General features: G+C 31.9%; 1 protein-coding gene across 2 annotated transcripts in view; it reads left to right on the plus strand.

Moving 5' to 3' along the window:
• LOC136989780 (trafficking protein particle complex subunit 12) overlaps positions 1-13,039 on the plus strand; it is a 39,522-nt gene that overhangs the window by 12,698 nt on the left and 13,785 nt on the right. For both annotated transcript variants that reach the window (XM_067288047.1, XM_067288048.1), the window contains exons 4-5: positions 5,824-5,937; positions 7,302-7,415. In XM_067288047.1, coding sequence (XP_067144148.1) covers positions 5,824-5,937; positions 7,302-7,415 — 228 coding nt within the window. The remainder of the gene's footprint in view (positions 1-5,823; positions 5,938-7,301; positions 7,416-13,039) is intronic.

Consider the following 13,039-nt stretch of genomic DNA (forward strand, 5'->3'; position numbering starts at 1 on the left):
TCATAATATTTAAAATTATTAAAATCTAAAAGTGATAAAAATTCTAGAGATTTTATGTCGGCAAATCTGTCAATACAATTTTGTATCAATGTATCCATTATTTCATAAAACAGACGTCTATATAAATCCTTTTTAGACTCAATATCAGTATGTCTCATTCCTCTTTTTGGTTGAATTTCTAAAAAAGTTTCATCTTTTTTCAAAGCGTCCCAAATCAAATCAAAATCATTTCTTTTCTGTCGTAAAAAATCAATAAAGTGATTTATTCTAGTAATACAATATGCTATATTAAAATTTTTTTTTGTAATATATCAAAAAGGATATCTGAATGTGCAAATATTTGATGAAAAACTAGTAATAAAAAGTGAAAATCAAAATCTATTAAATAATGGTATAATCCTCTTGCGGCAATTGTAGTATCAGAATCCCATTGTTCTGGACTTTCAACCATATTCAACAACAAAAGTTTTAATTCTTCTTTATACTCCATAACGCAGTTTACAATCCTGCTATTGTAATTCCATCTAATAGGTGTGGCTGAAGGAAAACGCTTATTGACTTCTAGATCTAAGGCGTGAGATCTTTTAGAAGATTTAGAAAAAAATGAAGAAAATCCTGTCATAGTTTGAAAAAATATTTTACATTCTTTTATATATCCAACAGATTGAGAGAAAACTAGGTTCAATCTGTGAGCATAACAGTGTACGAAAATAGCATGTTTGGATATTTCTTTAATTTTAGCTCGGACACCATTATGTTGTCCGGCCATTACGGCAGCACCGTCGTATGTTTGTGCCACTAATTTTTTAGTGCATTGAAATTCGTCTAAGTAACTCTTAATGTGAGTGAATAACGAATTTGCGTCTCTGTTCTCACTCACATCAGTAAAGCCCACAAATCTTTCTTCGACGTTACCGTTTTCTTTCACGTAACGAAATACAGTCGACATCTGGGCTCTGTGGCTAATGTCCGTTGTTTCATCTACAATTATAGCAACAAATTTTGCGTTTTCAATTTCTTTTTTAATTTCTTGCAATAAAACGTTTCCTAACGAATTAACGAGCTCATTTTGAATTTTGTTCGATAAGCCAGTAAAAACTGTAGACTTCTCTAAATGCATTTTTAATTGATTATCTGACGTACTTAATAAAGAAACGAGTTCAATATAATTACCTCTGTTATTAGATTCAATACATTCCCTATGCCCTCTAAATGCCAATTCTTGCTTTGCTAAAAAGCATGTAATATCTATTAATTTAGATACAATATATCTATTAGCCGTAACTATCTTGTTATAATTTTCAATATTAATTTTATATTGTTTACTAATGTTAAATTCTATTCTATTTTGATTTCCAAATTGCTTCAATTTTACGAAAGAATCGATGTGACATTTACGATTTTCGTGTCTTTTTCTAGCTTTACTCAAATTATTTAAATCGTCAAAGCCATTCTTATTCCACACACTAATTTCATTTGAAAATAATAGGCAAGGCCAACAAAACAATTTTTGCATTTTTATGCATCCACAAAGCCATTTTACGTCTTGATAAATTTTATCGTGAAAATGTCGAACAAATTTTTTTGTCGAAGTACTTATATTTAATTTAGGCGTTGGTCTTTCTCTTTTAATAATGGCTTCTTTTTCATTATATTGTCTTGAGCCAAAACTTTTTTTAAGTAAATTTTCAATATCACAATTACAGTTTAAATCGCTAGCCATGATATAAGGGCTAAAATTAAAAATAAAATTATTAAAACTTACTTAGTAAAATAAAATTTGTGATGGATATACAATTATACATACCTGGTACAAAATATTCAATTGTATGAATATACTTTTGCGAAGAAACGTATATAAAAATAACATAAAATATTGTTTATTTTTAAATATTTAAACAATCCACTGAGTTAAAATTGCTCCCTGCGAGTGGCTCACGAATGGAAACAGAGACGATTTTGGTAGGTGTACAGTGAATGCATGCATGACAAATCCCGAGGGTGCCGATACCGGTCAATGTCAAATGCCTCTTTTGTCGCATCACTAGTATATCTCAAAGGACGCGACAGGGCCGTTGTAAATTTTAAACGTTTCTCACCATAGATGTAAATATGTTAAACTTAATAGTCATTTGTTTTCTAACTACTGCAATTCATTTTAGTACCAGGTGTACACGGAAATCAGTTCCCCACTGTACTGAGCTAGTAATTGCTTCGGTTAAGCTTTTGTTTAAGTCAGCAGGGTTTTACTTATGTCACCATTCCCTAATCTCTTAATTATTTAACTACTTCTTAGTAGAAATAACTCGAAACCAGTTACTTTGTACTCGAATATCTGTAGTCTTGGGAAAAAAGTGGAAAGAAATTTTTATGACAACCGATACTTAGATCGTACATTTAAGGAAAATAAATTCTAGAGCTTTTTTTGTACCATTGTACGTCTCATTCATTAAATTTGGTTGTAAATAATGATGCCAAAGTAACAGTTAATTTTTTAACATTATACAAGAATTGTACACGTTTTTTCTGCATTCCCTTACAGATGGGACATACTATAATCGTAATATCACCGGTTTAACATTGAAACCCGTAAGTAATATAAGATGGGAGAGCGGAATAAATATATCAAATATTTTAATGGATTTTTTTAAACTCCCGTCAACTATACAGAACTATCATAAAAACATGCCAGTAAACTCCTATCGGTTGGGTTAAGTTATAAATCTAGTCTAGGGTGGGCAACCTTTTTTATAACACGGGCCAGAATAAATTTTACGTTTTTCCGCGGGCCGTAGTAGTTAATTGACGCCTTTTTGTGACTCGTAATTTTTTTAGTCTGCAAATATGAAATAAATAAATAAAAAGTTTATACTACATTTATTTCTCTTATCGTTTTCGAAAATTACAAAGAATTGGAAAATTAACTATTAATTAGTTATTTTTCCAATTTAATAATCTATTAAAGATCTCGCGGGCCGGATAGAAACTTTTCGCGAGCCGTAGCTGGCCCGCGGGCCGGGGTTGCCCGCCGTTGATCTAGTCTACTTGTGATTCACGTAATCGGGCGAGAGCGGCCGAATATCTAGCAGGCAGGCGGCTAAACAGCCCACAACCGGTCCGGGATATAAAGTTAGAAGCTTTATGTGTGAAGCATCCACCAGCTAAACTGGGTGACGTTGGTGCTCTGTAAAGCGCATGCGCCAATGCCTATAATCTGGCTGCTTGGAAGTTGACAGGCAGGTGGCTAACAGCCCACAACCGCTCCGGGATATAAAGCTGTACTCTTTACGAGTGTGTCGCTTACCCAGTTTAGCCGGTGAGCTAAACCGGGTGAGGTTGGTGCACTGTAAACCGCATGTGCTAATGCCTATATAATCTGGCTGATTGGAGACTGACCCGGTTTCGACATTCCTTCCGCCACCGAATTATTCGAATATACAATAGCAATCTTATCGTTTTTTTTCACGTGTTAGTATAGAAATTTTAATAGACTAGAGTATTGCTAGTATTTGCTCTCTGCTAGAATTGTTATGCAAAAACCCATCTGACAACCTCATCAATCAGCAAATCATCAAGTTCACCTACTTTAGATTTGTGCCAAATTCTGAAAGATATTCTGTTGGAATGTATTTAATTTTGCTTTGGATTTTGTTTCAATTTGTGTGTTCTGCCACATAAATCATGTTGCATGTTTATGCATACCTAGTTGCATACAGAAAATAAGCATTGTTTATGCTACCTACAAAACTTGGATCACATTTTACCCAACTAAAGCTTTGCTTGAAATGAAAATTTCTTATGTACTTCTCAACAATTCCTGGCTTAGTACAATAGTCCACCCCCACCTTATTAAAATGAAAACATCTCTCTATAGTGATTTACAAATAATTTTAGTACTACTTTAGTAATCATCTTCAGTATATAGTATACAAATAGAGTAAACAGTTTCAATTTTTTTACTTGGAAATTAAGTTTTCAAAGATAGCTGAAAATCATACAATGAGAGTAAGATAATAGTTGACTCAAATGCTTTTTTTTACCTTATGAGTTTACCATATTTTTGCAAATTGTCTGGCATATCAATCTATCTGGGAAGACCATGAAATCAGATATTTCTATATGGTAAAACGGCATGCTGGTTTATCTTGGGTTTATACATTCCACTTTAGAGAGTGTGTGAAAAAAACAAACAAGTTAATTTCTTCATGTTGTCTTCTTTCTAATGATTTAAAATACTCTTGGAATTCTGAAAATGCTTTTTTATGTTTATTTTATTGTAATTTGATTCAAAAACACAAAAATAAACCTATTAAATTAAAGAAACTCCCTGTAAATTATCTTAACTTACACCTATTAACATCCATTTTGTGTGAAATTTGAGAGAAAGATGTTATTTTTAAGGTCAGATAGATATTCAGTGTAGCCCACACCAACTAACTACTAATATCAATAAGTTGTTAATGGTTTTATTGTTGTGAGGTTCCTAAAATTAAGTCGAAAATTTGATTAATTATAAAATTTCTAAGATGGGAAATTTCGGAGGTCAAAGCGGATCAAGAACATGTTGGTGCGGTAGACTCGACAGAAAGGAAAACACTTGTTCTAAAACAAACTCGACGCCGTGATGAATGATGGAGGGGATGTTTACCAGGTGAGAGGGGGCTTTGTCATGATGCTTGTCTACAAGAGTTGAGATGTAAACAATCAAGAAAAAGGGGGACTAATGACCAAAAGGACACCTGTTAGGTCATGTGAGCCCTAAACCATCTGGGGGGAGTAAACTAACTGGACATAAAACAGCTGGTAAATTGATCAAGACAAATGTCTGAGAAAGACTATAATGGTGTAAATTACGAGTGCAGGTGTCAAGACCCCGTCAGCATTTCTTGGTTCTTTCCTGACACAAATTGGTTCCAGTTTCATTTAGAAACAGAATGACCAATCGGGAGAAAGGGAAAGGGACACAGGACAAATCAAGAGGGGGAAAATTAAGGGGAAATCGTATAAAATCTCTGAATCAAGGCTGGAGAAAGAAGACGACGACTGAGTTTTCCACCTGCCAAAAGTGTTCATTAGCACGTCAACCAACGACCCATTCCATATGCCAATGTCCCTCTACCGACTCTACGGACTCTCCTTCCCCAATGTCCCAGGGCACACATCCCATACCCGACCACCGTCATCCAGAGCTCTGCACCTAAGATGATCTAGATCACATCTTGTGTTACTATTATGTGAGTTACTTATACTTAAAATAAACGGTTCTTGTAAGATACTTGTCATCTTTGCATCCGCCACCACCACCCACATGATCAGTCCCTAGGCTTTGAAAACACTCTTCCTGATTTTAAGTCAGTCAGATGTTATTATTTTATTGTACTTGGAAGAATGTTTTCTGTAACATTTAATTAACAACCAGTTTTGTTAGGTCTGATTAATTTTATATATTAGTTGCAGTTTAACTAGCATGCCGGTAACCCTGGGGTTTCCAGCATGCTGGTCTCCCCCATTTGTGTGTGGCATGCCGGTCATTCTGGAAAAATATGGTATATTTTAAAGTTTAATTTGTGCATTTTATTAGTATGAACTTTGGACTTAATTTAAAGCTATTTTGTATGTGTGCATTATATTTAATCATACATATCTGTTATATTTTCTTGATACAGAATACAATATTATTCTTAGTATTTATTCTTATGTTAATTGAATTTCAAGTATTTTCCAAGAACAATTTAATATTTTAATGTACTGAATCATATTGCCTACAAGGTTAAATATAATATAATTTTGTTTGTAATAATTCTTTTATTTTTCTTTTTGTAGGAAGATCCAATTAAAACACTGTTGACTGAAGTTTCACCAGAACTGACAAAGGATCGTGTAGTTTTGACTGTAAATAGTGTTTCACAGGATGAAACTGGATTGAGGCAGTTAATTGTAAGAGACATAATTTTCAAATTTAAATTAATTTTTGAAAAACTTAACTATGAGCGGTTAACTAGTTTATAGTAAACTAAATCGCGGTTAAAATTCTGTGTATGAATATTTAGTATTTTAACTGTTATATTCATATATTCTATACTTCTGTGAATATATTATATCTTTGTCATTCTAAATGTTTCATGAGAGGATACACTAATCTAGATATAGGATTTTTTAGGAAATTGTCAAGAATCAAAACCATCACTAAGACTCATGGCTTCCCAGTAATTTAATATTTTTCTATAAAAATTCTACATCACTTGGTTAGATTAGCAGATTCACTTGTAAATAAAATATTTAGAATAGTAAGATGTGTCTTTATGGAAGAAGTATACAGCAGTATGACAAATACAGATGGATTCAACAGTGTGTTATATATTTATTATTAAAATTTATTCTGAATTTTAAAATTAATTTATAGTCTATAGATAGTATGAAGGAAATCTAGCAATATTAACTTATTAGATTTTGCAAATAGATACAATAAAACTTGTGTAAAATTGACTTGTACAAGATGAATATTTTTCTGGTTTGGCAGGTTTCCATTTTGAACAGGTTTTTTTTAAACAAAAAATTGATATGTTCTGAAAAATTTTTATCGTTTAGGCAGATTTCTGTTTTGCTAAGGTTTTGGTTTGAACAGGTTTATTGTATATATTTTACATCAATGTTTATACTTATAAAGTATAGCAATTATTTACCAAACTAATCAGTTTTAAAAAGGTGACACATTTAATTCCACTACTAAAAATCCACCAAAATGATAAGCTATTTAAATTCACTCAATCAACAGCCAGATGGCCAATACAGTAAAAGTGATGATCTGCCAGTTCTAAGATGGCTGAGTTTGAGTCTGGATTGGTTCAAAAGTTTTTGTATATGAGTCAACCATATATAATTTAAGTCTCACTTCTCATTTATCTAGTCACTGTCATTGTGGATTTGGCCATTATTCCATGCAAAAGAGAGTGGAATTAAAATTTAAAAACAAATACTCAGTCATATTGTATAACAGTTTGATAATACAAATTATGAAAGTCTCATCAAATTCAAATGTAATTAATTATAAAAATTTTAACACTGCATAAACAATTTGGAGATGAAAAGCATCTAATGTATGCCACTCTGTCTCCCATGTGAATGGCAAAAAATTTTAAAAAATATATTATTTTCCACATCATTGTGTTAAAATATTAATTAAATGAAAACTATATTAGTGTATTCTCTATAAAACACAACTAGATATATGTTACCTCATATATCATACAATATGATCAATTTATAATAAAATTATAAATTTTTATTACTAATATTTTCAGGCTGCGGGATGTTACCATGCAGCTATCAATTTAACTACGATTCTGTTAACAAATGCAGGTCAGGGAGTGGGACAAGGAGGCCACCCATCTCGAAACACTCCGTATACTCTTCAGGTGTGGATATATTTTAAATGTTAATGTTTCACTTTAATCTTTTTTATAGTTAGTTTTAGAAATAAGATAATTGAATAAAAATAAACTCTTTAAATTCTGATATGGCAGAAAACTTCCTAGCTCATTATCTATATATAAAAGCTGTACTTCTCTCTACAACATACACACACTTCAGAGTCCAAATACACATTGTCCTTGATTTTCATCAGCAATGATCTTTGTTCCCTCTCCTTCTTGCTACAGTCATCCTGCAGACACTTCTGGACCCAAGGCATGTTGACCCCATGGCTGTAATAAACACATTCAGTGATACAAGAGAATGTACAATTTAAGTCATTTTTATTTAATATAGGACTTATTTAAATGTTTGCAATAATGATCAAGTATTCAGTATTCCTGTTGTTAATTTTTAATTCATTGTGCACATGAATTAAAAATTAATAACAGAAATTTTAATTCATTTCTAGAAAGCACATGGTGTAATCATGCCACTATGTATGTGATATTGTCTATATGAAACAAAGAATTATTTTAAATCAATTGCATTAATTGGCTATAATTTATGACTTCTTTATCTGACATTCCTTCTGTTGGTGCAACATTTAGACAAGATTGTCATTGACAGTTCCTGCAAACTAATGAACAATGCAGTCCCAACTTTCACAACCTTTTGAGCAGTTGCAAAAATGATGTTCAGAAGACAATCTGGTACAGGAAATTGTGATGCTTGTTTCAGCTCCAACAAATTATTCTTCAAAACCCATCCCTATTCTTTGGGATTCAGTTCATTACCTAGCCATGTTTGGACTTGATAATACACTCAAACTAGGTGCTCTTCAGCTGCACTAGTTGTAAGTGGTAATAAATTCAAGTTTACTGCTTTGCTGTTCACAATAGACTTCATAAAGGACTAATGTGTGTATTGGGCTGCAGTTTTCAAAAATTGTAGACCTATAAATTCCCACTGGTGTCCCTTTCTAAATCTCAAGAATATGGAGTTAGATAGATGAAAATCAAGACCAAATATGGAAAGCTTAGGGCAGAATGCCCTGATTAACTATATATGATCTTCTGGTTTGGACCAGAAGTTACATTATTTCAATTAAAAAATTTTCTCCTGAACAGAGTTAGACGATCAGCATGACTCCATTGTTAACAGGAAAAGTATGATGTATAGGTGCAAGACACTACTAAATTTGAGAGCATTGTTACAAAAATTTGCAGCCCAGTGTTGAGACAATGTTATAATAAATAATTGCTTATTTGTAGCTGGAACCTTCTTTTAATGATGCATCATACACACAGTGTATTCCCAAGAAAAATTGTATTCCATTAGAATAAATTAACTCACAAGAAACAAATCTTGCAAACTCTGTCATTTTTGTAATAGTTTCAAAGCTGTGTAAAACAACAGCTGGTACAAACAATTATGGTAAAGAACAGATGATATGTCACATCTGGAGAATGCATGTAAAAATATAATTGATCTCTAACTTTTATGTTTGTCAAAGCTCCTTGAAAAGTAAATTTTTTGCTCAATCTTTCCTTTTTTAGGTTTGAGGAAAAAAATCTCTTTATGAACAGGCATACAAGTGTTAGAATCACCAATAAATCAAAATCTTTCTCAATGACAATGGTTGTGTTTCTACATGCATTTTCAAGTGCAGTTTCAATAATCAAAACATCAGCATCATCTTGAACATGCTTGACAGTTAAATTAATACCCTAGAATTTTTGCATGGAAATTAATCTGTTTTTATTGTTGATATTGGAATGAAATTTCTCTTGGCTTGCTATTACAGTCATCTTTATTTCAAAAAGAACATTGGCAGGAGACATTTTGGTGGATAGACGAAGTTGTTCCATGGCTTTTACACTTCTGTTGCTATTACTGTATCCATCAAAAATGATAATAATGTTCAAACTGAAATATTTTTGCATGTACTTCAAATATTATGAATATATTGATCTGAAAGTTTCATTTTGATGCCATACAATATGCACAAAATAAATCCTTCATTGAGGACAAGTTGCACTTTTGAGATCAGGTTAGACTGCTAATGGCCTGAAGCTGTTGAAGAAAGATGGTGTTTTTGTTTTTAACATTTCCACTTCATAGAAGAGTGATACAGGACATAGAGCTAATTCATATTTTAAAAAGTCACAGACCTTTTTGCCAGATCTTTTCAAGACACTGATCTTTCGAAACAACAATGGGTCAGTGGGCACATTATGAACTTTCCCATGATTATTAACTGTTAAAAGTGAAAATACTCTGTTGGTATGCAAAAATTTGATGCCATTAATATTAATATTATGAAGGAGATTATGAATTACAAAAACACAACACCACTATACAAAAGAGCACCCATAATATATATCTTACTAAGAAACAACAAGGATAAGATCAAAGAAGAAGGGCAAGCAGACGTATACACGATACCATATAAGAATGATCAGTTGGATGTCAACGAAGAGTATGTGGGTGTCACAACCAGAAGCCTAAACAAAAGACTAAAAGAACACAAGTACAACATAAACAAAGGGCACTATTCAACAGCGTTATCAAAGATGGCACAAACGGATGGATCCATTGTGGAATGGGATGAAGCCAGAATTGTTGCACCAATATGTTCACCAACTCTTGTATTACCATTAGAAAAATGCTAAATTTATAAATCTAGCCTGACTGGAAAGTGTTTGAATTATAAGGATGTCACAATTTTACCTTCAGCTTGGAAGTATGTAATCAAAAAGAACTTGTAGTTTAATGCAGAACATGCAATCAATGCAAAAACCCTATGTTGTTATGTTTATATTTGTATTTATTTTATTGTATTTTATTTCATTATTTATTTTAATTAGTTCAATTTCAGTATTCAATGGACTAGTTTATATTTTATATATTTTGAATTTAACATATTGTTCAAAATGCTTTGAATTCAAATTCCTTGGCGATTCGATAAAAACTGTTCTAAAAGAACTATTGTAAAAGTTCAGGTAGAATCAATAACATGATGATGACCCCTTGAGTGGGTTGAAAACGTTTGTTCAACATAATAAACAAAGTCTCTCAGCAATAAGGTGTGTTTGATATACAATATTCAAAGAGTCTGAGTATAGATTAAAGATTAATATTTTCACTAACCTTTTTCCCCCATCATGTTAATACCAATATTCAATAGTTTATGACAGTTTATTTTCTCATATGAATATCAAACCTAGAAATATTGCAGTAAAGTAAAAAAAAAGTTCATGCTGAATTTCCACAGAAATTATTGCTTGTATCAAAAAATTGATAAGAACCATTTTTGTAAAATCTTCTCATCTTTAAGTTTATATACACCTTCATTGCTGTAAAATCAACAGCAACAGAGACATTAATGAAAAACTAATTTTACATTCCTTGTAAACAACTTTTTAATACTGAAACATTAAACATACAGCAGAATGCTGGGAACTTTTGACATTTCATTTAGTATGTCTAAATGAAAAGTGTATAAAAATTCAGCTTGCTTAAAATTTCTCTGCAGAAATGACTTTTTATTTTGTCTAAAGTGACTGGTCTATATACCTTACTTATTTGTTTCCAAGTTGGTGCAACTGCCTAACTGCTGTTGATTGGGACACTCAAAGTTTTTCTGCAATTTCTAATTTGGATATTGTAGTTTGGATAAGTTTCCACTGCACAGCAATTTCAGCATTTTCTAAGCTAAAAGGTCATCAAAATGAAGTTCATCTTCTAGACTGAAATCCCTTTTTCTAAATTTTTTTGAATCAGTGCTGCCATTGAAGGCTTTACTATACATACACACTACCTACATTGTTCATTACACAGCTGTAACTGCAGTGTTATGTTTTTTTAAATTCATATAATAATATATGCCTTAAATGTTCTTCTGAGAAGCTTGTTTTGATTGACACTAATAATTTAACTTTTGAACTGATTGGTTTATTATACAAGTTATGCTATAGCATGAAAACAATCCTTAAAAAAAAAACACTACTTATGACTCAACTCAATATTACTACATACGTTAGCCGGCATAGCCAATATATTTAATAAAATGTTATGTATAATATAAATAATAATAATAAATTTCAAATTATAAAGCTCACTAGATGGTTGTTTTAATATTAATTGAAATTAAAATTGAAAGCTAAGTCTGTCAAAGCAGTCACCTGTTACTCAACACATTGATTTCTCAATGGCTAAAATATTAGCAATTGGGTAGAGTTTTTGTGCTCTAACTAATTTCTTATTTCTAAAAATCATAATTACAAGATATCAAAGATGCCTTATTAACCCATTCCTAGAACTCTTTCCAAATGATAACTAATGTTTCCTAAAGGTAAACGATTGCTCTCATAAGAATCTCTGTTCATAGAAGTTTTGCTATTCATTCAAAGTTGAATTAACAAAGAAGTGTATGCATTTATAGATCCTTAAAATAAATAGATGCATAATGAAATATGATATTAGTAGTATATTGTCTTCTTAGTGAATTGTTGATGTCAATTGTTATGTCATCATTATACACCATAATTTTTTCTGTTGTAAACTTAGGGAACATTATTATTGGTACTATTATTGTAAAATTCTGCCCCGACATCTTTGTTTAGGCATAGACCTATCTTAGTGCAGAGTATAAGCAGGAATTTTGAAAAGGCTCTATGGGATTAAAAGGAAGGAATTGTGTGAGAATCTGATTTTTTTTCCCTTCTTAGACAGGAAGAAATATCGAAAAACAAAGGAAGACTGGAGTTTTTTCTTTATAATGATTCTAATGTGTCATTCTATGGACTAGAACTTCCGTTATATATATTATAACATATTACTGTATTTTATCTATATACAAGGTGGGCCAGCAAAAACGAAACGGCAGAGTGTTCGTGTTCGTCCAAGCAAAGCGCTCAGACAGGTCGATTTTACTCTCGAGGGGACATCTTTTGCAATAAAGTTTTTGCGATTCTGAATATTAACTAAACAATCATTTTTTTCGAAATAAATGCTTTTTTAGTTAATACAAAATAAATGAGTTTTTAAAATTTTTTGTTGTCTGTTGTATTCAGAATCGCAAAAACTTTATTGCAAAAGATATCCCCTCGAGAGTAAAATCGACCTGTCCGAGCGCTTTGCTTGGACGAACACGAACACTCTGTCGTTTCGTTTTCGCTGGCCCACCCTGTATATAATTGAGATGGGTTGTTGATGATGATAATAAGCGCAGAACCCAAACAGTTAGGAGTTCAAAGTTGAAATTTGGTACACAGTTGGGGTATGTCATGAGAATGTACGTACACTAAGAAGGGATTTTTCAAAATTCTCCCCACAGGGAGAAGTGTTAACAATGGAAGTGTTAAGAATGGAGTGTTAACAATGAAAGTGTTAAGAGAAAGCAACATGCAAGATTTACAGACACAGATGCAATTTTTTGCATTTTTGCAGGAAATTGAACATATGTTTAGACCCATCTAAAAATTATCTAATTAGTCTGGAAACAGGGGGACCTAATTCTTGCATTCTGTGAAAATGGGTAAGAGAATATTATAATGTAATATAATCTTAATCTTTGCTATCGTTACTTTTTGTCTGAGCAACTCCAGGCTTATCTGCTAGTACA

Source organism: Centruroides vittatus, unplaced genomic scaffold, assembly GCF_030686945.1.
Source record: "Centruroides vittatus isolate TY-2023 unplaced genomic scaffold, ASM3068694v2 scaffold_769, whole genome shotgun sequence".
NCBI lineage: Eukaryota > Metazoa > Arthropoda > Arachnida > Scorpiones > Buthidae > Centruroides > Centruroides vittatus.